The 25,379-nt window shown below is 57.2% G+C and overlaps 14 protein-coding genes across 14 annotated transcripts; 7 read left to right on the forward strand and 7 right to left on the reverse strand.

Moving 5' to 3' along the window:
* Positions 1-2: 2 nt before the first annotated feature.
* On the reverse strand, positions 3-2,434 carry MVES1_001811 (uncharacterized protein; the record flags this gene model as incomplete). The annotated part of the gene is made up of 2 exons (XM_056206652.1): positions 3-159; positions 189-2,434. The coding sequence occupies 2 exons, from the start codon at positions 2,432-2,434 to the stop codon at positions 3-5; spliced, it is 2,403 nt and encodes an 800-aa protein (XP_056062627.1).
* A 166-nt stretch (positions 2,435-2,600) lies between these two features.
* On the reverse strand, positions 2,601-3,494 carry POR1 (Mitochondrial porin; the record flags this gene model as incomplete). Its single annotated transcript, XM_056206653.1, has 1 exon — positions 2,601-3,494. The coding sequence occupies one exon, from the start codon at positions 3,492-3,494 to the stop codon at positions 2,601-2,603; it is 894 nt and encodes a 297-aa protein (XP_056062628.1).
* Positions 3,495-3,723: 229 nt separating this feature from the next.
* MVES1_001813 (uncharacterized protein) lies at positions 3,724-4,239 on the forward strand (the record flags this gene model as incomplete). The annotated part of the gene is made up of 2 exons (XM_056206654.1): positions 3,724-3,840; positions 3,871-4,239. The coding sequence occupies 2 exons, from the start codon at positions 3,724-3,726 to the stop codon at positions 4,237-4,239; spliced, it is 486 nt and encodes a 161-aa protein (XP_056062629.1).
* A 162-nt stretch (positions 4,240-4,401) lies between these two features.
* Positions 4,402-8,084, forward strand: MVES1_001814 (uncharacterized protein; the record flags this gene model as incomplete). Its single annotated transcript, XM_056206655.1, has 3 exons — positions 4,402-4,674; positions 4,734-4,809; positions 4,984-8,084. 3 exons carry the CDS (start codon positions 4,402-4,404, stop codon positions 8,082-8,084), a joined length of 3,450 nt encoding a protein of 1,149 aa, XP_056062630.1.
* A 2,140-nt stretch (positions 8,085-10,224) lies between these two features.
* On the forward strand, positions 10,225-11,408 carry MVES1_001815 (uncharacterized protein; the record flags this gene model as incomplete). The annotated part of the gene is made up of 3 exons (XM_056206656.1): positions 10,225-10,824; positions 10,851-10,917; positions 10,945-11,408. 3 exons carry the CDS (start codon positions 10,225-10,227, stop codon positions 11,406-11,408), a joined length of 1,131 nt encoding a protein of 376 aa, XP_056062631.1.
* A 42-nt stretch (positions 11,409-11,450) lies between these two features.
* KAE1 (N(6)-L-threonylcarbamoyladenine synthase) lies at positions 11,451-12,683 on the forward strand (the record flags this gene model as incomplete). Its single annotated transcript, XM_056206657.1, has 1 exon — positions 11,451-12,683. One exon carries the CDS (start codon positions 11,451-11,453, stop codon positions 12,681-12,683), a length of 1,233 nt encoding a protein of 410 aa, XP_056062632.1.
* Positions 12,684-12,714: 31 nt separating this feature from the next.
* MVES1_001817 (proline--tRNA ligase) lies at positions 12,715-14,454 on the reverse strand (the record flags this gene model as incomplete). The annotated part of the gene is made up of 1 exon (XM_056206658.1): positions 12,715-14,454. One exon carries the CDS (start codon positions 14,452-14,454, stop codon positions 12,715-12,717), a length of 1,740 nt encoding a protein of 579 aa, XP_056062633.1.
* A 166-nt stretch (positions 14,455-14,620) lies between these two features.
* Positions 14,621-15,690, forward strand: MVES1_001818 (uncharacterized protein; the record flags this gene model as incomplete). Its single annotated transcript, XM_056206659.1, has 3 exons — positions 14,621-14,630; positions 14,688-15,575; positions 15,605-15,690. 3 exons carry the CDS (start codon positions 14,621-14,623, stop codon positions 15,688-15,690), a joined length of 984 nt encoding a protein of 327 aa, XP_056062634.1.
* A 113-nt stretch (positions 15,691-15,803) lies between these two features.
* On the reverse strand, positions 15,804-16,651 carry MVES1_001819 (uncharacterized protein; the record flags this gene model as incomplete). The annotated part of the gene is made up of 3 exons (XM_056206660.1): positions 15,804-16,054; positions 16,090-16,104; positions 16,135-16,651. The coding sequence occupies 3 exons, from the start codon at positions 16,649-16,651 to the stop codon at positions 15,804-15,806; spliced, it is 783 nt and encodes a 260-aa protein (XP_056062635.1).
* Positions 16,652-16,740: 89 nt separating this feature from the next.
* Positions 16,741-17,916, reverse strand: EFM5 (Protein-lysine N-methyltransferase efm5; the record flags this gene model as incomplete). Its single annotated transcript, XM_056206661.1, has 1 exon — positions 16,741-17,916. One exon carries the CDS (start codon positions 17,914-17,916, stop codon positions 16,741-16,743), a length of 1,176 nt encoding a protein of 391 aa, XP_056062636.1.
* A 97-nt stretch (positions 17,917-18,013) lies between these two features.
* On the reverse strand, positions 18,014-19,957 carry MVES1_001821 (uncharacterized protein; the record flags this gene model as incomplete). The annotated part of the gene is made up of 2 exons (XM_056206662.1): positions 18,014-19,139; positions 19,167-19,957. 2 exons carry the CDS (start codon positions 19,955-19,957, stop codon positions 18,014-18,016), a joined length of 1,917 nt encoding a protein of 638 aa, XP_056062637.1.
* A 208-nt stretch (positions 19,958-20,165) lies between these two features.
* Positions 20,166-20,826, forward strand: MVES1_001822 (uncharacterized protein; the record flags this gene model as incomplete). The annotated part of the gene is made up of 4 exons (XM_056206663.1): positions 20,166-20,346; positions 20,375-20,502; positions 20,531-20,586; positions 20,613-20,826. 4 exons carry the CDS (start codon positions 20,166-20,168, stop codon positions 20,824-20,826), a joined length of 579 nt encoding a protein of 192 aa, XP_056062638.1.
* A 370-nt stretch (positions 20,827-21,196) lies between these two features.
* Positions 21,197-22,736, forward strand: MVES1_001823 (uncharacterized protein; the record flags this gene model as incomplete). Its single annotated transcript, XM_056206664.1, has 3 exons — positions 21,197-21,433; positions 21,460-22,604; positions 22,631-22,736. 3 exons carry the CDS (start codon positions 21,197-21,199, stop codon positions 22,734-22,736), a joined length of 1,488 nt encoding a protein of 495 aa, XP_056062639.1.
* A 170-nt stretch (positions 22,737-22,906) lies between these two features.
* MVES1_001824 (ribonuclease P) lies at positions 22,907-25,264 on the reverse strand (the record flags this gene model as incomplete). The annotated part of the gene is made up of 3 exons (XM_056206665.1): positions 22,907-22,934; positions 22,990-23,000; positions 23,027-25,264. The coding sequence occupies 3 exons, from the start codon at positions 25,262-25,264 to the stop codon at positions 22,907-22,909; spliced, it is 2,277 nt and encodes a 758-aa protein (XP_056062640.1).
* Positions 25,265-25,379: the final 115 nt, after the last annotated feature.

Raw genomic sequence — 25,379 nt, forward strand, 5'->3', positions numbered from 1 at the left:
GGCTACGAACCTACATACACGGTGCCGAGGTTGTGCAAGATACACGTACTGTGCGAGTGCGTGTCGCGCACGGCGAGCTCGCCGAGCTGTTGGAGGCCCGACGCAATTGCACAAAGGCCAAGCTCCGCGACACGACTTGCGCCGGGCAAGATAGGTCTGCTGTTAGTGGCAAAAGGACAAACACATACCCAATATGTACATCACTCCGATCCGGCACAAAGCCACACACCGAGGATGCCGCGCGGAGGCTCGCAGGCTGCCAGTTTAGCACTACATCCATCACGTCGGAGGATACATTGTACACGCCGAGGCGAATGCGCACCGAATTACGGCGCGCAACGCTGAGCGTCGCGCCAAGCTCGCCCTGGCCGTTTGTGGGCAGGAGCGTATATGAGTCGCCCACGACGCCAGCAAGCACCTCGACCGAAGCAATAAGTGTGTGCGCGAGCGAGGAAGACAAAAGCGCGTCTGCGTCTTTGCTCTCTCTGCCCCACGCATACGAATGGTGCACGGCGCTTGGACGCACGTATTCCGACTCGCCGCGTGTCATTTGCGCAAAGCGCGCCTGGGCAGCATCAAGGTACGATACACTGTGCCCTGCAGGCGGCGTCGGCGGCGGCGGCGATACCGCCGCCGGCACAGGCGCACTGTACGGTGCAATGCTGGGCAAAAGGGGCGGCGGCCGGTGCTGGAGCAAGAGTGCCGTGGCGCTGTGCTGTGCATCGCCCAGCACGACGTGTGCCTGTTCTTCAATGCGATGTACAGGCAGCGCAGGCAATGCAGGATCCCACCCCGTGGAGCGGAGCACCGCAATCGACGCCGCGAGCCGCCGCTGCAGCTCCACGCGCACGTGGCTGAGATCCATGGTGCCGTTCCACTGCATCGAGCACGACGAGCCGCGCGCCTCGTCGACGTCGGCAGTGTGAGGCAGCGACGCGCCGCGCAGCATCACAGTGGTCGTGCGATGCGGCGCCCAGTGCTGCAGCACGCGCGCAACGTCGCCCGCATGGTTTTCGGGGGTCTCGAGATGGACGGTATATAGGAAATTGTACTGCGCAAGAGGCTCCATTTTTGCGGGAAATTGTGTGTGGTGTTTGGGCGTGCCGAGCGGCGTGACCACTGCGCGGAAGAGATCTTCTTTTAGGCATGTATTGCTCTCTCCGCCAAGCGCCGCGCCCACAGCGACGCTGAGGTCGTGGACGATAAACGTGCTCCGCGCACACACGCTCTCGAGCTCGATCGAAAGCAGCACAGAGCACGGTGCGACCGCGTACCCCGGGCATTCGGGCTGGATCATTGCTGCATGGTTCATCGTGCGCATATGCACGGTGATCGTGGGAAAGACGTCGCGCGCAATGCTCGTTTTTCGCGTGAGAACGAGAATGCCCATGCACGCTGCGCTGGCAACATCGTTCGCGACGTGCGCTTCGGTGTCGTCGGAGAAGGCTGTAGGGAGCGAGCCGCGGCGTTCCATGGCATTGTTCTTCGACCGTGCCCTGTCTGACGCAAACGGTGCAAGGGCGATATCTGCGTCAGCGGCCACCGCTGCAGCCTCTATTTCTTTCGCGCGCGCAAAGGCACGCTCCAGGGAGAGCGACTGCGATGATGGCGTCACGAGGTCAATGCCGGCGGCAGGGAGCAGCATCGATACGGGTAACATGCACAGTTTCGAAGCAATATGGGCGTGGCGCTGATCGTGCGTCTCGTCTGGAAGCGTGACAGGCTCGGTGAGTGGATGTAGGAGGTCGACATCGACAATGTACGGGTCGTGCGTGTGCATGAACGGGTGATATGTACTGGTGGTGAAGTGGAAAGGGGTCTGAAGAGGCGGTGCATCGATCTCGCGCACGAGCTGTGCCATATCAATGTTCAGGGCAAACGAAGAGGTGAGCTGCAGAGATGCAATGCCAGGCTGCATGCTGGGAAGTGGTGCAACGACATCGCCCACCCATGCAACTTTCCATGCTTTGGCTTCGGTTTCGTAAGTAACGCCGTGCTGGAACGCGTCTTTTCCAAAAGGAACACGCACATCATCGTCATACGGGGCGCCGTGCATCTTGTCGAGCAGGACAAACGCACTGGGTGAGCCGCTGCGCATCCACTGCTTCGCAAAGAGCGGCTTGGACGCGAGTGTGCCGCTGATCTTGACTTGCAGTGAGTCAAGCATCGTGAGCAGCAATGGCGGTAGCTGTGCACAGCCAGAAAAGTCTTCGACCCAAGCGCCATCGGCGTGCTCGGGAGACGGCAGTTTGCTCGGCACGGACGGAAGCTGCAGGACGAGCTGAACACGTACCAGCTCGTCATAGTACACTTGCTCCTCGTCCTTGGATACCGCCGGCGGCAAATAAATCGCAGCATGCGAGCCTGCAAACAGCGCAGCTACATCGGCACTCAATGCCCGCGCCTCGGCAAAGGCATGCGTTGGCCCTAGCATGGGGCCTGCAACAAACTTGTGCCTCCACGCGTCGGCGCATGCGTACGGCCACGTGGCAAGTGCTGGCGGCGCGGCGCGCTGGGCGAGGGCAAGCAAGGTGAACCGTACGGAAGAGTTTAGCGACGCATGATCTATAGCACTATGGGCCCGCGTGGTAGGACGGCGCTTACGCCTCAAAGGTAAGCGAAGCACCAATCTTGTGCGCACTCGCGTCAGCCGAGCCAGAGCTGAGCTTAAGCGTGTCGAGGGCGAGGCCAAAGGTGGCCTTGACGCCGGGGCGGAGCGCCTGCGCGTAGCCAAGCGCAAGGATACCCGAGTTGTTCACCTTGGCCTTGACAAACGCAGCATTGTCGAGATAAGTCTTGGTACCGACCTCGAGATTGACGTTGCTCGACGCTTTGGAATCGTAGGTAGCACGGGCGCTAGCCTCGACGTCCGCGTTGACGCGGTGGTAGTACGAGGCACTGTACGTGGTAAGGTTGCCAAGTGCGTGGAGCGCAACGGCATAATCGGGTGCGTAAAAGCCGAGCGCAAGATTGTACCGCGCAACCTTCTTCTCGCGGGCGTCGTAGGCAGTCTCCGCACCGAGAAGAAGACCGTCGCGGCCAACAACGGCATCAGAAGTGAGCAACGGGCCCTTGAACACATCCACAAAGTTACGGATGTGAAGACCAGGCGCCTTGTACGTAGTGGCAAGGAGCGCATTCTTGGCCTGCTTCTCGGGGACAAGCGTGGAGATCAGCTCAAACTTGAGGCCCTTGGCGAGGTGGTTCTGCAGCTCAATCTGGTTGCGCAGCACATTGGCAGTCGACCAAGCCTGAGTGAGACTAATACCCTTCTTGCGGTCGAACCAGCTGGCCTCGAGATCGCCTGTGATAGCAGAAGACTTGTTGTCGTGAAGGCCGAATACACGGAAGGTGACACCCGAGGGGGTGTGCGTCTTCACCTCGAGGGTAGAGCCGTGAATCGGGTAGTCCTTTCCAAGGATATCAGAAGCAGCCTTGCCGAGATCCTTCCAGCTGGGAGGCACGGGCTGAGATGGGGCTTGAGAAGCAGACATGGCGAATGTGGTGGTACTGGAGCAGGTAGCCCCCTGCGCTTGCGCAATTCAGGGGGCGGCCCGGCTGGCCAATGCTGGCGCGCCCCGCGCTCGGCCGGGACCGGCCGCGCGACGCACGTGGTAGGTGCGTGGAGGCACGGCGCCCCAAGCGGACCATTGGCGCACACGTCCGCAGCATTGCATCATGCTACCACACCAGCGCGATACGGTCGATGTTTCGGTACGCACGATGTCATCAGGACAGGCACTTACAGGCGCACAGTCCCTCTCAGAGGAGGACCAAAAACTATTTCGGCTATACGGGAAACTGCCGAACCGCAAAGATCTACTGGCAAATAAGCTCAAGGTACGCTGCAGCGCGCGAGACTCACGCTAGGAACGCAAATACTTTGATTCGGGTGATTATGCATTGTCCAAGGCCGGGCGTGCGCCGAAGCAGGACGTCGGTACGACAATTCCGAGCACAGAAAATGTGCCACACGCGGCGAGCGGCTTGAGTGCCAGCCCGGAGACACCAGCGAGTATGGGCCTATCTCCGCCATCGAATCATAAAGGCACTGCACCTGTTGGCATCCCCGGCACAAGCCCCAACATGTCGCAGCACCGGCACTCTGTGTCCATGGGACTGGGCGCGTCGCCATCGCGGTCTTCGTTTGTCACTGCAACTGGCGTACATGCGGGTAGCCCAGGGCGCGAGCCCACTAGCTCGCTTGCACGCGAGCAGCTTCCTGATATTGGGAATTAAGATACGCCATCCTTCTACACACAATAGCTATCAATGTACATGCATGCTCCCTGGCGCTGCCACGTGACGTGGGATCCATGCGCGGCGCGGCGCGACGTCCACGTCCGACGCCGACGCCGACGCCGACCACGACAGCACGTCTCGAGTGCAAGGTCGGTTAGTATGGACAGGATCACACCGCTGGAAGATGCGCTGGATACGCTGATCAAAGTGATGGCGTCTGCCATTGCGTACTTATCGCGCAAGGCGGGGCACGAGCAAGTGAACGCACGCGTCCCATTGACCGTGCTGGGCACCACAGAGGCACTACCTACGGAGACGCTAGCAAAGAATCGAGAAGAGCTCGTGCACGATCTTGTCGCGCAGGCAAAAGAAGTCGAGCAGTGCATCCAGGCGCTGCCTACATGGGGCGACGAATATACCGATGCGGCACTTGTACGTATTTTGCCCATCTTCTTTCAAAATACTTACCTGCACGTTGTGCATTCGTGTAGAGCGCACGACTTGTCGCCAAGCAAGCAAGCCTTGTTGAGGCAAACGGAGCGTACCGCGAAGCATTAGAGGAAGCGCGTGTGTATCAATTGCTCTATGTACAAAGTACTGACACTACCTACAGAACACCTGTATACCCAACTTGATATCCTCTTAGCGCGCCTCTGCGCCGAGCGCCAGCATGCTCGACAACGGTTGGAGACCGACGTCGCTACTTGATCACGTGTTACATGTGGAGGCGGGACGAAACAGCTGATTTTGGCGCGGTGTTGCAGCTTGCGACAGTGGCGCCACTGGCTTGCGATCGATTGTGCGCTTCGTACACCATGGACGGTGAGCAGTGGAATTTGCCATTGGATATGCCTGGAATGGGGACGGTATACACACCAGATGCAGTTACGAACGCGAAAGCCGTGCACCATGACCCAGGCACGCACTCACCGAAACTTTGGGCGTCCGTAGAACTGCCCGACATGTTCCTAAGCAACCTATTCCACGGGGACTATGGCCTCGGCGACGCATCACACCCAGAATTTGCAGCCTCCGTTTCTGGCAGCAGCGAATCAGACGGGAGCCCAAAGGCGTTTGAAGATTTCATGCAAGGCACGTCGCCAGACGACACCAACACTGCGTCACCCGATGGCGATGCACAGCATGCACCAACGCCGGAGAGCGTCGGCATTATGCGGGATGAGATGCTCGGTGCGACAGGCGGTCTGCTTGCCACACAGCCTTTTCCTGGTTTCGCACCGCTCAGTGACGCGCCTGCCGTGCCGAATTCCGTACACGACGCCGCGCCTGCGCAGGCCACCGTCTCGCTCGAGTCCTTATTTGTGCCGATCATGGACATGGGCAAGAGCCAGGAGCTTGTAGCACAGGATGTGCAGCCGCTGCCCACCATCGAGATGGAGCGCCAAGTTTCTGAAACGCCTTCGAGTACTTCACCAGGATGCTCGACCGATACGGGTTTGCCTGGGATGCTGCATATGGCGCCCGGAAGCAATGTAAATGCACACGTTGCATTGGGATGCGTGCGTGCCTTTGCTGAGGCGCAGAACTCTTCTTCATGCGCTTCTGCATCCCAAGGCACGCATTCGCCTACCCCGAGCAAGTCGTCCACACGACCGTGGCGAAGCAACAGCGCTTCGACATCACCCAGCCCACAAAGTGGCGACGCAAACGAGTCTTGGTCGAAGAAAGTTGCGCACAATGTCATTGAGCGGCGCTACCGGAGCAATATTAACGACCGCATTGCGCAGCTGCGCCATGTTGTACCTGCGCTGCGCGAAATGCAGCCGCGTACGGGACAGAGGAGACGAAGGCGCGGGAAAGCTGAGCAGGAACAGCTTGTCGACGGCGTGGCCGCCGCGACGAAAATGAGCAAGGCGACTGTGTTGACCAAGGCGACCGAATACATTTGCCATCTCAAGACGCGCGAGGTCGAGTTAGAGCGCGAGGTTTCCGGGATGCAAATGCTTTTACGCAGCCTTGATGGCGGCGACGATTTGCTTGCAGCGTGGAGTACAGAAATGGAGCGTATGCACCGCTTGCATCCCGCGACGTATGCTGCATACGGCAATCAGCCGCCCATAGCGTCGCCCTCCTCTGTGGATGATGCAGACGATTCGGACAATGAGGAGCAGGATCTCGACACAGTGCCGAGCAAAATGCCGCGCTACATGTTTGGCGCATTTGTGAGCTTTTCCTTCATGGGCAGCACCACGGATTGGGGCACAGAAACGAGCACAACTGCGCCGTTTGCTCCGTCACACACACGTGTGCTTGGCGCGAGCCACCAGCTGCTGAAACGCGCATCGAGCGACTCGCGATGGGCGTCGCACCACTACGACCATATTCCCATGCTGCAACTTGTGATTGAGATTTTGCGCAACACTGCACTCCTCTTCTTTTTTCTTTGCATGGCACATGCGCTATACGGCTTCTTGCGCAGACGGCGCGTGCAAAAAGGCAACCGCCGTGCTGCACAGATGCAGTCCCAAATAGACTTACACGCGCTGATGGCATCGCCGCTGGAGCGGATCAACGCGCCCACGTATGCATCCTTGGACGCTGCAAGGGGTGCGTATCATGCGCTACAGACGATCCTCGATGTGCCGCCCGGTGCGCTGCTCGTCTGGACGCGCATTCTTCGTGCGGCAGCATTTTCCGCATTGCAAAGCGTGCCTTTTGTGAGTACGGCAGTGCTGCGCTACGTTCATGCACACAACGACCCGGCCGTGCTGCGTATGGAGAAGCAAGCATGGCTGCGCCGTACCGAGATGGAGCTTGCGCTCGACATCCAGCCCTCGTGGTCGCAGCGGTTCCTTTCGCTGCTGGCACTGCAAAGCTATTTGTCCCTGGCGCCGTTGTGCGATGCTGACACGCTCATACTAGCCATGGCATACAGCGACTTGGCGAAGCAAACGCGCTGGATGCAAAATAGCATGTTGGAGCGCGCCGCACACCTCTGGAATACTGCGCGTGCGCGCTGTGTCGCGAATAAGAACGAGAATGGAATGGCCTTGATAGTTGCTGTGCCGCTGGATCGTGCGTGCGAAAGCATGCGGTCGAAAGCTACGCTGCGTGACGCGCCGCTTGGCAATGTGCTTTGCGCATTGCGACACGACGATCTTTTGCTGTTTTGGGCAACGCTTCTGGCGAGTATGATGCGTGCAAGTACGACGTGGGAGGCAGAAACAAACTCGCTGCACGCAAGGCTTCGTCCCGCAGTCCTCGATGTTGTTCGTGACAAGGCAAGCCTGCGCCGCCTAAGCGCGCAGCTTGCAAATGCAGCCAACGACCTGTTGCCCCGCACCGAACGCGACGCGGAGGCGGTGTTGGTTGCGTCCGGTACGCTTGCCCTTGTGTGTGGGAACGTCGAAAGCGCGCGGCATTGCATGCAAACGCTTGTGCGCGACGCCCCGTCGTTAAGCATGACTCACCAATTTATTGCGCTGGTCGACGGGCACGATACCACAGCGCCATTACGGCTAACAGACTCCACAGACACGCTCGCTTCGGTTGTGCTTGGCTGGATGCGACTCCAGCGTGCATGGTGCGTTTCGCACCACAACGAGTCGTCGAGCGCGTATATGCGCTTGAGCAAGGATGCTCAAGCACTCCAGCAGCTTGTCTCGCAGAGCATTTGGATGGGTGTAGGAGTGACGGACAAGGAGCAGAAATTGGCAAGTGCCGAGACGCGGCCAAGCGAAAAAGCACGCAAAATGACACAAGCGGCGTGGCACCAAGACAATGCATCGGAGCAAGTCCACAAGCAAGCGCTCTTCTCTTCTCTCGATGTCCTGATGGACCACTTGGTAGGAATCACTGCACATGTGCAGGAACACGAATAGCTATACATGACGCCTACATAGAAGGGAGGGTGGATGCTGCGTCTTTTATGCCAACTAGTCGATCTCTACCACCTCTTTCGCCCGGCTGCGCTTGTTCGCCAAGGATCCTGCACTTTTGCGCTTCTTTCCTTGGTGCGGCTCCAAATTCATGCACGGACTGCACGGCATAAAACGCACGATGCCAAGCAGATGCGCAGCGTCTTGCATGCTGTACCGTGTTAGTTTGTACGCCGATGGCCCAGGCACAATGTACACATTCACTGAAAACGCGGTGGCCTGGAAACTTTCGGCGAGGTAGCCCTGTAGCAGCATCTGCACAACAACACGTTCCGCATCGTCGCGATGCATCTCGAGTTTGCTCCCAAGTACAGCGGGGATATCAAGCCGCAAGGTCGCGTTCGCGATGCGGCCTTTGCTATCGGCAATTTTGTACTGCCCGCCCAGCAGGCCCCGCGCCAAGTCTGCTAGTGCACTGAGCGTGATACGCCCTCCATTACTCTGTACGTCTTGGGCCGTGCGTGCAATCTTCCATGCGGCAAACGAGGCGTCTTGCAGCAGCGTATCCGGCGGCCCACGCAAACAGTTGTCGCAGTGCCCGCACGGCGTCTCCTCACCCTCCTCTGCAAAGTAGCGCGAAAACAAGCTGCGGCGGCAGTCGGGCGACTGTGCATATCGTAGCATGGCGTACAGCTTCTCTTGCCCGCCGGCCTCACCAGCCGTCATGCTGCTCAACCTGTTCACGTCCTGTGGGCGGTACAACAAGATACAATCCGCCACGTTCCCATCACGGCTGCTGTTAGCCGACCGCTACGTACCCTGCTCGCCCGGTTTCCTGGTAGTACCCATCCAAAGACTTGGACATGCACATGTGAAATACGAACCGGACGTCCGCCTTGTCGATTCCCATTCCAAACGCAATGGTTGCGCACACAACCAAAATGTCGCCCGTGCGCCATTTCGCATGCACCGCTTGCTTTTCCCCATCGTCAATGTCGGCATGATAGGTGCCGGTCCGAATCGTGCCGTTGCTCAGTTGATGCAATGCTTCTGCTACTGTGTGGGTATCCTTGCGACTGAGGCAGTACACAATGCCAGATTGGCCACAGTGGTGCTGTTCAATGTACGCACACATCTCCTTGTATGTCTCCACCGCAGCGCCCGGACGCAATGCGACGCGGTACAGCAAATTTGGCCGGTGGAGCGGTGCTCGAAAGTAGACGGTACGTCGGGGGATCGCCGCTTCGAGACTAGTGACGCTCCGCATCCCGAGAATCTTGAGTACATCCAGCAATGCGTGCGGCCCAAGCGTCGCTGTAAGGCCCATTACAGGTGTTTCGGGAAATAGACGCCGACATATAGACAGCTTGTTATAGTCGGGGCGGTAGTCGTGGCCCAGCGCACTGCAGCAGTGTGCCTCGTCCACAACGATGCGGCCCAGTCGGCCGGCCTCGTATGCAGACTGCAGCGCACCAAGCAACGCTTTGGATTTTGCAACACGCTCTGGCGTCACATACAAAAGGCGGATCCGCGCTTGCGGGTCCTCGCGGCGTACTCTGCTCAGAATCTCCCCGCTTTCCTCGCGCGGAACGGCGCTCGAAAGCAATGCACACGGAATACCTTTTTCGCGCAAATTATACACCTGGTCCGCCATAAGGGCAAGGAGAGGAGAAATGACAAGGGTGAGTGTGTCGGAAAGAAGCGCAGGGAGCTGATAACACAGCGACTTTCCCGCGCCTGTTGGCATGACGACCAGCACGTCGCGCACATCCATCGCTGCATTGCACACGCCTTCTTGGCCCATGCGAAAATTTTCAATTTTGAAAACGTCCTTCGCTTGACGGAGTAGCTCTTTTGACCATGGGAAATTGGTATGGACGTAGTCAGTCGAGTCGTGTGCATCGGTGGCATGAATCTTGGCGCGCGCTTCCGCAAGGATCGCGCTGCGGTCGCGCTGCAACTGCGTCTTGATCCGCCGCAGCTCGGTCAGCTGATGAGAAACATGTGCTATCTCTTGATCCATGTTTGCTATGCGTGCCTGTGTAGCATGATCCAGGTCCTGCTGCGGATCGACGACCTCCGTCACCTCGTCGTCCATCTCGTAGAGGTGTTGGCGTGCGAAATGTGGAGGTAGCGTCTTGGCATGGACGATGCGCTGAGCGACGCGTTTGGCGACGCGTTTGGCGTGGACGACGGCACTGCTGCCTCCAAGCAGCAGCGCCGAGAAGCGAGGTTTCGCGCTGCATTTGACAATGCGCGAGCGACGTATGAGGCAAAGCAGGATACGGACGCGTGGTTCTTCCAGGATCATGTACGCAACAAGCCGACGGCGGTATGGGACGCGGACGAGATGGATACCAAGACGACGGCGCGATTGTGTGCATGTACAACCTATTTATATTTTCAGGGGAGGTACGAGGCTGCGTATGCATGGAGCACGGCCATGCTTGGGCGACTCCATGTGGTGTCGGAAGCAGACGCTTGGGAAGCTTCCATCCCTGTGCAGCGCGCCATGCATCGGGACAAGACTCAAAAAGCGCTTGCATCTTCGAGTTTTGCGCGCGAAATGCTCGACACTGTGCTGCGCTGCATGCTGCATCTTCATACGGGGCGGTGGACGTTAAGCGCACAAGACATTGCGATGATCGCAGCAGGATTTGAAAAGATACGGCTCGCACCGACAGAATATGCGGGCTTGCATGAGCATGGTATACCGAACGATAATGCGCTGAAAACCTGTATAGTACGTTCAACTTATGCTCACCATAGTGGACACCGCTCCCAGGCTTGGCCGTCACTGTTGGCGACGTGTGCAGTCGATGTGGACGATACGATAGTACGTGTGCGCGTTTGCTTACGCTAGGTGCTTTGGAGGCGTACGCACTTGCACTGGGCGTACGCATACACTGGCGCACGATGCGGTCCGCCGCTTGCGCGTTATCGCGCCTGTGTGCGTCGACGGGCATGGCTGTGTACAAGGTGACGGCACAGGCTGCACTGGCGTGTGCATTGCAGTCGTGCCCTCTCGCACAACGTGTATTTTTACAGAATACACTACTACCTGCGCATTTGCCTATGCCGCTTACAGGCGCTGCACAAAGCGTCTTGGCCGACCCGCACGCCGAGGATGCGATGCTGCATGCATTGCTGCATGCTACGCTACGGAACGAGGCAGCGCTAGCGCTATATGTGGCGCTAAGATCACGAGGAGGTATATACCTCCTGTCTATGCGCCTCCCTTTCTACCTCTCTCCTAGCGAGAACTCGTCGTGGACTGCGGATGACGATAACGACGTAGCAGGACCCCGTAGCGTGAAGACCTTGTAATGTGGAGGTGTGGAGGCATCCCAACTTTGCATTCGCGCGACGATGCCAAGGACAGAGCGCACGCCATTGCCGGCTCTTTCGCGGCCGTATCTTGCGCTTGGCCTGGAAGGAAGTGCAAACAAACTAGGTGCTGGAATTATTCGGCACAGTCCGACTGCCAACGACAGGAGCGGTGTTGCGCTGAATAATGCAACGGTAGAAATTCTATCCAATGTAAGACACACGTATGTGACGCCTCCTGGAGAAGGGTTCCAGCCGAGCGATACTGCAAAGCATCACAAGCACTGGATACTTTGCGTTGTGAGCGAGTCTGTGCGTGCAAGTGGGATTCAAAGCATCGACGAAATTGATTGCATTTGCTATACCAAAGGCCCGGGCATGGGTGCGCCGTTGCAATCGGTCTCGCTCATCGCGCGCACGCTTGCGCAAATGTATGAAAAGCCGTTGGTGGGAGTGAATCATTGTGTCGGTCATATCGAGATGGGACGCACGATCACGGGTGCCCAAAACCCCGTGGTATTGTACGTCTCCGGCGGGAATACGCAGGTTGTCGCCTACTCTGCCCAGCGGTACCGCATATTTGGCGAGACGCTAGACATTGCGGTAGGCAATTGTCTTGACAGGTTTGCGCGCGTAATTGGACTCAGCAACGATCCTTCGCCGGGCTACAATATTGAAAAAGAAGCGAGGAAAGGCAAACGGCTGCTGCATCTCCCCTTTGGGACAAAGGGGATGGATGTTTCGCTCGCCGGCATACTCAGCGCAACAGAGGCATACACCAAAGATAAACGCTTTATACCCAGCGTGGCACCGCGCTCCACGGCTCCCGTGGGCGCACTCGCAAACGGAGCAAGTTTGGCCGGCACGGCGCAGCACAGCAAGGACCTGGCGGAAGACACGCCGACGTGCGATGTGCAAGGCAACCAAATCGATGCGATTACGCCTGCTGATCTGTGCTTTAGCTTGCAGGAGCATGTATTTGCCATGCTTGTCGAAATTACCGAGCGTGCAATGGCCCATATTGGCAGCCGCGACGTGCTCATTGTCGGTGGCGTCGGTTCCAATGTGCGCTTGCAGGAAATGATGGGCATTATGGCTCAGGAGCGTGGAGGTAATGTGTTTGCGACAGACGAGCGATTCTGTATTGATAATGGAATCATGATTGCTCATGCCGGTTTGCTTGCATACCGCATGGGCCAGACGACGCCGCTTGAAAAGAGCACAACGACACAGCGATTCAGAACAGATGCACCGCACATCCAGTGGCGCACGTAGTCCGTACGTAATATGCAATGGGTATATGCCACTATGGAGAAACGCCCTCTATGTGTGCATAGCGAGTAGTTCCGCCGGCCATCCGCACCTCGACCTCGCCCGTTTTTTCCCAGTGCTTGCCAAGGATAAAGACAAGTGGGTAGCCAACCAAATCGGCGTCAAATATGCGCGCGCCAAAGGACAAGCAGGAACGATCGTCCAGCGCAATGTCGTAGTGCGGCACATGGAGATGCAAGGGGCCCGATGATGTGCACCATCGCGGCGCAGTGCCATTGTCAAGCAGCGCGCACAATGTATTCGCCGCATGCATCTTTTCGGGCGTGTGCGGTGGCGATGGAAGTACAAGCGCACGGAAAGGTGCTACCGCTAGTGGCCACACAAAACCAGCACGTTTTCGCTGTGCATTGGTGTTCTGCTTTGTGTACATGCGCGCTGCATGCTGCGCAAGCGCGCCCAGCACACGCGTCACGCCAATTCCGTAGCATCCCATCTGAAGCGGAACGCGCTGTGCACCGCTGCCTACGCCGTAGCCAAGCGCTGTCGAGTAGCGTGTGCCAAGAAGAAAGGTATGCCCCACTTCAATCGCACGGTGTGCCTCCAGTGCTCCATCGGGGCACTCGCTGCAAGGATCGCCGGCCTGTGCGGCACAAAGTTGCGTGTCCTGCTGTATAGTAGAAATGGCTGGTACGTCGGTAACCCTGTTTGCAATGCCGTCCTGCACAATGGTGCGGAGTGTGGTGTCTGGCAATGCGCAGGAGGAGTCCACAAGGACACGCAACTTGTCAGCTCTGCCCTCTCCATTCCACGACACAAGACCAAAGCGCGCCATGGCGAGCGGATGCAGTACCGCGCTTTTTGGCATGACCAGAGCATAAAGCGAGCTGGCGTCTGCACGTTGATGCAGCTGCACTTGGAAGTGTTGTGCAGGCTGCGCTTTGGACGTTGCGCACTCTGTATTTGCCGAATACGCACACGCTGAGCAGGACAGCACTGTATCCTCTCCGATTGGATCCTCTACATGGTACTCGTGCGAGAAGGTGCCGCCCATCGCGCCTGTATCGGCTTCTGCTGCACGCCATACCGTGGCCGACTCGCCAAGATGCTGCCAGTCAAAGACGCGGTTAAAAATATTGCTGTACGCACGACCTACGTCTGCATACGAAGCCTTTGCGGCATCCGCATCGGAGTCAAACGTGTACAAGTCTTTCATAAGGAATTCTTTCGTGCGGAGCAGTCCAGCTCGTGGCCTTGGCTCGTCGCGAAACTTGCGGCCGATTTGGTAGACACGCACCGGCAAACACTTGGCGCTGTCGATCTCGGAGCCAATCAACCTCGTCACTTCCTCCTCATGCGTCGGTGCAAGAATCATCTCCGCACCGCGTCGGTCCCTGAGCCGAAAAAGTTCGCTCCCCATCGCATCCATGCGGCCTGTTTTGTGCCATAGCGCGGATCCGAGCAGTTGAGGCATTTCAATGCACGAGGCGCCAATCGCCTGCATTTCCTCATCGATAATGCCGCGTATTTTGTCGATCATGCGCATACCAAGAGGCAAGTACGTGTACGACCCTGACGCTGTCTGACGCACGTAGCCACCGCGGAGAAGCAGTTTCAAGCTCTCTATCGAGTCGGCTGCGCTAGTCGCATCGGCGGAAAGCGTCGGGCTGTACAGTGCCGAAAGCCGTACAGGCCTGGCTGCCTTGGGCCACGCAGTATGTACACGCCGCGCCGTTGCGCTATGCACCTTTATGCGCCGTCGCGCACATATCCACATCTGGTCCGTGCGTTTCGCAAGCAACGGCGCAGAAAAAAAAGTGCAAGACAAGGCGATGCGACACCACGATTGGAAGCTGACTAACGCATCAGGGCACGTAATTTGTGTGCAGCCAACGAATGTGTGTCGCAGCAGCAAATCTGCCGAGGCGGTGCCTCTAGAAACCATGCTGAGGGGTACGTTATTTGTATGGTTGTTATGTACATGTGCCTCCGCACGCCTCTTTTCCATAGAACAGGAGTTTGTCGGCGACAACTTTTTTGACGAGTTCTGGTTTTGGGACGCGCCAGATCCGACGCACAGCGCTGTGCGCTATGTCGATGCAAAAACAGCACGGGCCGAAAATCTGACCTACGTTGATTCATACACGAATAAGTTCGTCATGCAGGTCGATTACGAGGGCAAGGCTGTACCTTTGGGCCAAACGAACAGTACGGGCCGAAAAAGTGTGCGCATTCATTCCAAGCGCTTGTTCGGGGATGGACTGTATGTTATTAAGGCGTCGCACATGCCGGTCGGATGCGGTACATGGCCGGCTTTTTGGACATCGAACAAGGGCGATTGGCCAGTTGGCGGTGAAATTGATATTATTGAAGGCGTGTACAACAGTAAGGTGAATATGGCAAGTTTACATACGTTGGACGGGTGTATGATCCCAAAGAATGTATCCACCATCCAGCAGGGCCATCTGGACCGGACCAATTGCTCGTACCAGCCTGGCTGTGCTTCCAGCTTTTCCGATAAACAGTCGTGGGGCGACAGGTTTAATACGAATAACGGAGGCTACTTTGCCATGATGCGCGATACGCAGCTAGGCGGATTGGGCATTCAGGTTTGGTTTTGGCCGGCATTTGTGGATCCCCAAGAGATACCGCTTGCCGTCAGTGCAGCTGCCCGGAAAGCGCCCGGGACAGTAGATACGGTCGTGGATATCGGTTCTTTTGGCGCGCCGCAGGCCTTCTTTGGCGCAGATATGGGGTCCAAATCTTCTTGCGAAATGAGCAAGCTCTTTCACAAGCACGAGATCATCTTCAACATCGCATTATGCGGTGATTGGGGGAATAGTGCGTTCGCAGCAAATCCACAGTGCCCTGGTGTGCACTGCGAAGACTTTGTCAGCCGTACGTACAGCTATTTTTGCTGACATTAGAAAACGGCTCGCAGCTCAGCAATGCACGGTGGGAAGTGGATTATGTGCGCATCTACAGCGCTGGTGCTGGTACGTTTTTTTTTTGATGCTAGCTCACACCAGTACTTCGCGCCCCGTCGGCTTCTGTGGTAGTATTTGTCAGCTTGCTCACGCTGGGAGCGTCCATGTCATGTTGGCTCGCCTAGCAGTATACCCATTGCTACGCGGCGCTTTTCTTGGCAGCATCCTGCACAATTTTGACCATTTGCTCCTGTGCGCGGAATAAATCAATGCACGCATGCTCTGAAAGCGCATAGTGTTTTGCAAGCGGGACAATTTGATCGCGGTGCAAAATGACTTGCCAGTCTCCCTTTTCTGGCTCAGCGTGTTGGTCCAATAGAGTATCCATATGCGAGTCCGCCTTCGGCTCAATCTTCTGCTCATTCTCCAACCATGTTAGTGCGCGACATGCTGTAAAAGCTACCGTTAGATGCATTACGACATACCTTGCCAATGGCTCCCTGTGATTAGCTAAACTGCATCGTACGTACAAGCGCGCCACATGATATAATAGGTCAGTACGTTCGGCACCACCGGCACAAGAAATAACGGCGAGGAAACGACGATCCCAATCATGTCGTACACAAACCAGCGGTACTGAAATGGTCCTTGTGCTTTAATCAGTTCGCTAAACGAGCGCTGCACAACCGCATCCGAGCCGAACGCAGGAGGGTACACCAGCGCCATTTTGCTGGGATTTTCCGCCTGTAGCTGCGCACGAAACGAGCGCGCAATGCCTTTTAGTTCCCATTCTTCGTAGTGAATACGATCCATGAGCCGCTCGCCTGCAAGAAACAGACGCCTGCGCCAGCCCCACGTCGATGCAACGTCCTTGCGACCGAGATTCAGCCACATGGCCGACGCACGGTCCGACATGCGAATCAGCAGCGGTTTCTGCGGCACTGCATACTTTGGATCGGCTGGCAAGGCACTCTCTTGGGGAATGTAGGTGTAGTACGTTTTGGGCACGCGGCACTGGCGCGCCAGCGGCACAGCCAAAATGCGCATACGTGGTAAGCAGCGCACGAGCCAAACTATTGTGCGACCTACCACGTGGCTGCGGGAATGGCGCATCTGTATACAAAAACTTTGCTGCTCTACTGCACAACTCGGAGCTTGTCCTTTTTGAGTTTCACTGCACCATACTGTTGGTTGGGAATGGGCTGCTCGTAGCGCAGGTGGCTGCGGAAGCGACGCAAGTAGAGGATTGCGACATCCTCCATAACATCGGGAACGATACCAAGGTCCTCAAACGTTTTTGTGCCAGGTGCATCGGGCTTGTCGTCGATAAAGCGGCGGACCACCTCGTCCGAGTTAAACATGGGCCACCACACGTACTTCTCGCCAAGACGCGCAATAAACTTGTATAAGAAACGCGGCACGTTGATATCGGGAGATATAATCTTGCCGTAGGTAACATCCTCGACAATTTGAAGCATTTCGCGCACCGTGTAGGTCTTGGGACCCGCAAGCGAGAATGTCTGGCCAATCGAAGTAGGGTCAGAAAGACCTATGATAGTAAGTGCCTGTGCAACATCAAGCGAGTGCACAGGGCGCATCTTAGTCTGGCCGTTATTCAGTTTCCAAGTGATGGGCCACCCAGCCATCTTGTTCAAAAATCGATCCTCGTGACCATACATGCTGGAAGAACGCACAATGGTGGCGCCGTCGAATTCCATGCGCGCCGCGTCCTCGCCCAACGCCTTGGTGCGGTAGTATTCGCTCTCCGAATCCACGTCGGCGTTCAAGTGGGACATCTGGATAAAGCGCGCGACACCGGCATCTTGCGCAATTTGGGCAATGCGGCGAGTGCCGTCGACGTGTACGTCGCTAAGAGAAAAGCGCTTGGTGTTGTAGCTTCGCCCGGTCAAGTTGTAGACCAAATCGGAATGCCGCAAACACTCGTGAATCTGTTGGTCGTTGCGCAAATTCCACTCTAGCGGCACAATCTGGCCAAGGTCGCCAAGCAATTTCAAATGACGCTTTTCCTCCTCGTTGCGGTAAGGAATAACCACCTGGGTACCAAGCTTGGCTAGCTTACTCACAAGGTAGCGTCCCAAAAAACCCGTAGCACCAAACACAGTCGCGACATGGCCGTTCACAGAACTGCGCCCGAGACCATACGGCCCCGAAGCGACCATCTTGCGGCCCGTTTTGCGCTGGATGGTCAAGTCCTGTGAGTATGTGCGCGCAGTACCGAAGCCTTCCATGCCAATCTTGGCAGCTTGAAGGGTTGTACCCGCAATCCGGGGCACCGTCGTCGAACCGATCATCGCAACAAACAGTGAATGCGAGCGTTCAGAAAGCGAAGCCGCGCGCAACTCGGCCGGAGTAAAGGTCGGTTGCAAATAATTCGTAATGTGCCATGCGCTACGTATCTACATCGGAAGCACTGAATGTGGAGGTGCTTGGGGTAGCGATGCTATCCGACCCAGAGTCGGGTGCAGGCCCAAGCTCTTCGTCCGAGTCAGCGTCACGAAGGTAGGGGTAGTCGGGTCTAAATAGAGTGCGCGTTTCCTCTTCACGTAGCAGCTCGTCGAATAGTGCGATCGCCTCTTCGTCTGCGAGCGCAGCAGACGTCATTTCGTTTTGGCGCACAGATTGGTCGGGAGCATCGCGCTCTTCGTGCTCTTCTTCTGCTTGCGAATCTTGTGGAGTGTCGTCTTCCGAATCGTCAGAACTAAATCCTTGCTGGCTGCGCCGGATAGCACGGTATACAGCGAGTGTGTTCATCTTTCGTACGCGCGCACGCGTCTTGGGCTTTGTATCCATCCAGTTTGGTGATGTATGTTCAAGAGAGGTTGGGACTGCGTAATGCAGGCGGACAAGCCGCTCAATACCAGCAGTAGCAATCATTGGAAGCGTTGGATGGCACATGGCGCTGTTCACAATGGACTGCGACCCCTCCAGTGTAAATGCAGGTGTACTGAGGCTCACCGGCCGTTCCATCACGACGCTGTCCTCGCTCTCTGCACGAAACCAGACATGATCTAAGCCTGTGTCTGCGTCTGCCTTCCATTCGCTCTCAAGCATCGATGCATGCCCCGAAATCAGCGTATCCAGCGGCGGAATCTTCCATCCATACGCACGGAAATCGTCGGAGCCAGATGCATAATACATGCAACCAGTTTGCGACTCAAAGCCAAAAGAGCCGCGCTTGACTGTGCACGAATTTCGGTAGCCTGCGAAACGATCGCACGGCAACTTGGCACTATCTGCCACACATGGATTCAAATGCGGGTGCCAATCCATTGAGGACAATGTCGCCAGAGGTTCACGGCGGCCGACAGCGTATAGCACAGGATGGTAGAGCGACACGTCAGCCATAATAAACTTCCCGCTAGGGTCAAACTGTGCGCCAGTTGTCTCCATACGGCGAGAGGCGTGCTCATCTACAGTGCATTTCATGCACATGGCCGATACATATCGAACAAGTGCGTGATCCAAGTCAACGTGCGCCTCACGGCCACGAAAAATGTTGCGGGTATCGAATAAGCTAGGGTTAGTGCAGTAAAGTACGTACGCTACGCCAGCGTTTGGCTCACACACGGTAGACACCGCAAAAGTGTGTCCATCATTCTCGTTCGGATTGAACTGTGCGGAGGCCAATTGCGCGGGAAAGAAACTGTATCCAGCGACGTGGGTATTGGGAATCCGCATATCTAACAAAAACAGTTCGCCACAATCGCTAGAGCTGAGCAGCAAGTGTGGGTTTGTTGGGTGTGCAGACACCTCGCGAATGCCTGCCTCGTGCTCAGACATGACCATATCGGAAAATCGGCGATGCGGGTGGCGCACAGTATAGCTCGGCGCCGCACTGTAATTTAAATCGTAACACAGCACCTGCTGGTCATTTCCGCCAGAGTACAAGTACCGGTTTCCTGCACTCCATGACAGAGAGAATATATTCGACGTGTGGCCCAGCAGGCGGCCAAGTGTGTGGTAGCTGCTCGATTCGGGCGCAGTACACCGCTCCGTATTAAAATCAAACATGTCTCGTATATGGATACGCATATCGTCGCCGCCACTCGCAAGCCATTGCCCAGCGCCACGCGAAAATGACAGTGCATTGATGCACGAGCGGTGTCCTTTGACTTCGTGCAGGTAGGGGAAGCCGGTGTGGTCGATTGCGTACGAGAGGATTCGCCGTCGTGTCTGGATAGCGTCGATGCGGCCACGCGCTGGCTGGGCCGTACGAAATGAATGCGGTGGCATGCATGTTACAGAAAAAGCATGTGTTTTGTGCTCTATCCGCTGCGGCTTTTGTGCAGCACTGCGCATACGGCGGCGCTTCGTTGGCGGACTTGCCACCATGGCTGCAAGATGCAATGTGGAGGCGCTCGAGGATGCACGGAGCACCAAAACCATGCGGCGGGGTGCGACGCGCTACGGTGCACAGGCACTGGAGGGGAATGCATCGCCGTATCGTTCGTAAAGGACAGGTCCGGTATAAGCATGTTGATGATACCCCGGCCTCACCCGCATTCCGTATCTTTCGCACGTTTCCTTCCACAACCATCCGATGGACACCTCGTTGTTTATAGCGCGCGAATGCTACGTGTACCGAGTTCCTCCACGCACATCTGCGGGCGGATACCGTGCATCAGAATGGGGTGATGTTAACAAGTCGCTGTGGAAAGGAAGCTTGCGGATCGTCGAGTTCAGCGAGCGGTGCGAGATTCGTTTGGAAGATCCGAGTAGCGGTGCGTGCGACCCCCCAGCTGACCATAGAGGAGCTCTTTGCCGCAGCGCCCTACGATATTTCTGGCAAGGCGGTCGAAGCGGTGCTTGATTCTTCGCGCTACTTTGTGGTGCGTGTCGAGTCCGACCAGAAACAGTCGGCGTACATTGGCATCGGCGTACGTACACCAGCAGCGCTCATCCCAGTTCCCCGAACGCACAGAGGCATTTGACTTTAACGTCGCACTTCAGGACTGGACACGGTATGTCGCTGGCGTGCTAACTCCAGGCGACGCAAATCTGCGATGCAGGGACCGACAGACAGTGGCCCCAAACCGTCACCACACTTGCCTGCAGGCCCACGGCAGGATTTCTGCTTGCCGGAAGGAGAGACGCTCAATGTAAAGCTTCCCGCACTGCACTCGAGTGGCGGCGCGACGCAAAGTGCGACGCGCAAAGGATTTGTGCTCCCGCCGCCGCCGCCATCGTCAAAACATACATAGTCATTAGCCATCTATTTCTTTGCTTTCGCTTGTTTATTATCCTCATCTTTCGCAACACTACGCATGATCGTCAGCGGCCCGTTGCGTGCGCGCACTGCCATTTCGCGCTCGATCCGTGCGGTGGAAGAAGCGGTATTGCGCTGGTGTAAGCGAAATGCGACGTACTCGATTTTGGAGTGCCTCTTGCACGGCAGCTGCTTTTTTTGGAGCGACTACTTTGCGTCCTTTGGATGGCGCGATCTTGCTCCTGGTCTTGAGACCGCTCGCCTCCCTCTTCTTCATGGGTTTAAATCCCTGCGCCATGTTGGAAAAAGTGGAGATGGGCGCTGCACAAATTACTACAATTTGTGCATTTGCGCGGCTAGTCGCCATGCCCATTCCAGTGTTGTTCGAGCTTTTGGGTAACCATGTGCCTGCAGAGTACTATGGCTCGCTGATCATTGCTGCGGTTGTAATAGGTGTCGTACACCGGTGGGCACAAGGACCAAATCTTGTGTCACGCGAGGAGCAACGCGAAGTTACGCAACGGCGAAAACAGGCCAAAGACGCTCGTGTTCGTGTCACGGCTGGCTTGAACAGTCAAGGCGGGCGCGTTGTGCTCATTGCGGTACGTATTTCAGTCTCTAATCATAGACTGGCGCACTCACGCCAATGGGCCTTGTCACGATGGCGTCGCTTGCCCACCAAGGCGCTCATATAATTGCGCTTGTCCCAGCAATTCAGGCACCCAATGTCGTGCAACTCATTGACTTGCTGCGCGAGAGTACTCGCAGCGAGAACATATTTGCAGAAGAATGTGATATGAGCGATTTGATCTCCATCTCTGCATTTGCTGCGCAGTGGAGCCGAGGGACGCAGCAACAAACAAGTGCACCAGGCACTGCGACAGGCCTGCCAAATGTCACAGCGCCCGGCGTAAAAGACCGGGAAGCGCTATTTCCTCACGAAATTCCAAAAGCACATCGTCTCGACACGATCCTGTTTCTCCCTCACGATGCCGTGACGTACAAAGTTGGCGCACGTCTGCGTGGATCGTGCAACAAAACTGCGCACGATGCCAATACATCTGCAGAATGCACGTATGTGATGAATGTACTTGCTCCCTTTCACCTGATCAATTCCATGCTTCCCAGCCTGCTGCTCATGCCGCCAAACCGTGATGTTCGTATAGTCAGCATGATCTCGCCATGGTACGCTGCTGGACTACCGGAGCTTGACGCGGTCGTCCAGCCTATAGGCGAGAGCAACACCCGTCCAGTGTACCAGCCATGGACTTACTGGGGCTCCAACACGCTGCACTGGATTGTGCTTGCCAAGGAACTGCAGCGCCGTGTGAATCTCTTGGCCGAGGCGGATACACGGCCGCGTACCAAGCTACCGGGGCTAGAGGTGGAGGACACTATTACCGTACAGGGCGGCACCATTGGCGAGCAACGAGCCCAGCCCAGCCATATTTCCTCCCTTCTCGTCTGCCCGGGGTTTGAGCGCGACTCGCAATTGTCTGTCTTTTTTGGCACCGTCTTGCCGTTTCATGCGCATCGTCTGCACTCGCTGCTACTGCACCTAGTATGGCTCCTCTTGTTCTCCTTCTTTTGGCTATTTGGCAAGAGCGCATCGCGCGGCGCCGACGCAGCCCTATGGGGCGCTACTGCGCGCCTTTCTGCGCCACTGCAGCGGCTCGGCAAGGCGAACGACGATAAGCTTGCGCCAGAGCACAGCGAAGCGCAGTGGGGCGGACTACAGCCCGGCCAATTGTACCGCGAAGGCCGAATTGTTTGGTGCGTGCGCAACTCACTCACACCAGTCCTCCGATACCTGCCCATCTGGACACAGTCCAGGGTGCATCCGCACTATGGAATGCTACAGAAGAGCGTGTCAAGGCGCTTCTCCACGCACGCAAGCTCGAATAGTCAGGTAGTGATACGCTCTGCCGATGCGGCGCGCACAATTCCGCCCTCCACGTTTCGTACAAGCACAAGGTGAGACACTGGAACCGGGTTGCGTTTGCGCAAACCCCATACTGCGCGTGGAGACGCCAATGCAGCCTCGTAGCGCTCGAGCAGCATCCAGCTGACCAAACTCATGCTTGCAATCGCCTTGCCGCGGCCCTGTGCAAGCGAGTAGTCGCCGGTAGTGACTGCGCCAATCGGGTGCGCAACAGACGCATGTTCCAGCTGCGGTTAGTAGCAAAGCGACGTACGTGATCCAATGCTTGCCGCGCCGCGTCTTTTTCGCGCGTCGGCGGATCCAGCGCTGTACGCCATTGGATGGTGTCATTTAGCGTGGGAATATGCAGGGTCGCGAGCTCCCTGAATGCGCCGCGCTTCGACGCCGTGAGCAGGACCATGACAACCGAGGAGCCAATGATGGTGTGATGCGGCCGCAACTGAGCACGCAGTACAGCCTCTTCGTACTTGGCCCGGGACCAGAGCGAGGTGGAGTGCGGCGCATCCTCATCTGCCGGCTTGCGTGCTAGTGCTGTACACAAGCGGGTCCATGCCGCTGCATTGCAGGGCGGTACAAGGTGCATGGGCAGTGCTGCATGCTCGGAAGCGTTACGCAAGTATGACGCCCACATTTGCATACCGCCAAATGGATAAAACGCAGCGTCGTGAAAAGCAACGCGCTTTGCGGGCGGGCGCCGCTCCCATGCCGCTCGCCGCTGTGCTTCTGCAGCGTCCTCCAAGTGTGCGTACGCCTGTGAAGTGATCCAGTCCTCGGGAAAAGACGGCCTGCCCAGCATGAGCATTTGTTGCCGAACTTGGCCTTGTCCAAGCACCGTGGCGCCCGTGTATACGAGCGACTGCCAGAAAATCATGCCCCAGCCGCGCGGGACAAGAAGGGTATATCCATGCAGATCGGCATTGCTTTTTGCGCCGCGGATCGTGCACTGCAAAATAAGCACGGGCACTGTATCGTCGTCGGGCGCTGGTTCGAGGCGTCCGGGCACACTTTGCTGCGCGCGCCGTGCGTCCAGCGCTCCTTTTGAGTGGCGGGGAAGCGCATGGTATGAAAAGAAGCGCGCGTCTGTATACTTTGGCGTGCCGTTGTTGCGCACTAGCACAAGGTGCTGCAGCGCTTCACCATCGGACGCTTCTGCGCGTACATTCCGCGGAGGAAAGTGTAAGCGCGGGTCCTGGACGCGCAGCGAGAGTGCCATGTTGGTGGGTATCGCGGCGGGCGGCGTGAAGGACGCCTTGCCTGTGATGTGGTCCAATACACGCACACGTGCAGTCGCCTCGCCGCCTTCGGGCAGCTGCTGCGGCGCTGCACGGAGCACACCTCCCAAAATGCGCCCTGCATCCTTGCCGACGAGCCGGAATATGTTGAACCCGCCTTTGCTGCGCACGGGAATCGATGCTCGCGGTGCCGTGTGCATGCCCGCAGCGATAGCAGGGCTTGCAGAAGGCAGTAGTTCCAAACGCAGCTGCACCTGCCGCGACCAGCGCTGCGGAATAGGTGGTGTGTGCCGCGGCCGTTTTTGCTCCGCGTCCACCGCATCCAAACCCTGCTGCAAAGAGGTATGCAGAGCGTGTGTGCCGGCCGGATGGACAAGCACAAAACATGTTTGTGCATTTTTTGTATGCACCCACAGCAACTGTATCGGCGCGACGGGCGCCAGGAAGAGTGACGTTGCGCGCGCACGATTTCTGCCGCGCGCACGCGCAAGCAGCATCGTCTCGCACAGTCGTGTGCCGCACGTCCAAGACGACTCCCAGCCGTGCGCTGCGCCGGCAAGGTATAGCCACAACTGCATGCGCCGGACTGCCTCCATGGGATGTCGCGCCGAGGCGCACGCGGTGAGGCGAAATACTGTGTAATAACTAGCGTCGTGCAGCGTCGCATACTCGGCTGCGCTCCGCCAGCTCGCGCGGAACTTTTTTAGGTGGGGCATCTCGGCGAGACAGTAGCCAAAACGCCCTTCGCCCCCGTCCTGTGCTTGCTTGTCGCCCGACATGCGGAACCGCTTGGCGTGCCATAGATGTGTCTCTAGCCAAACGCGGGTATGTTTCGACGCACGGTGTATGAGACTTGCACGGCGGCGTATGAAACCACACAAGGTGCGCTCCGGTGCGCGGCGGCGCACTTGACTGCGCGTCTTTGGCGCCGTGTTGGATGCGCGCAATTCGCTGTGTCCTTTGGCACGCAATCGCTTAGGAAGTCGCAGCGGATTATGCGAAGCTGCACGCCGGCGCAAATGCCGTGGAAGCAGCTGCCATGCGCGCATATTTGTGCTCTCACGCGCATGCACCATGGCGCGGTGCAGCGCGAGAATTTCTTCTTTGCGTGCCGCAATTGCTGCATCGAGGTCGAGCTGAGTGGAAATCAGTGCTGACGGCGCTACAGCGCTTGCATCCACATCAGGCCCTGTGCCTTCGAAGCGCGCGCGCTTCGCATCAGGCGTCCCATGCCGCTCATCCTGGGCGCGCTTCGTCATGCACGGTTGGATATGCTGAAAAATGGCCAGCCGACCGTCAACACACCTCCACTTGTCCCGCCTCCACACCTGGGGCTCCCTTCGACTCCCGACCGCCACGACGCTACGGCCACCC

This window comes from Malassezia vespertilionis, chromosome 3 (assembly GCF_029542925.1).
Source record: "Malassezia vespertilionis chromosome 3, complete sequence".
Taxonomy (NCBI): Eukaryota; Fungi; Basidiomycota; class Malasseziomycetes; order Malasseziales; family Malasseziaceae; genus Malassezia; species Malassezia vespertilionis.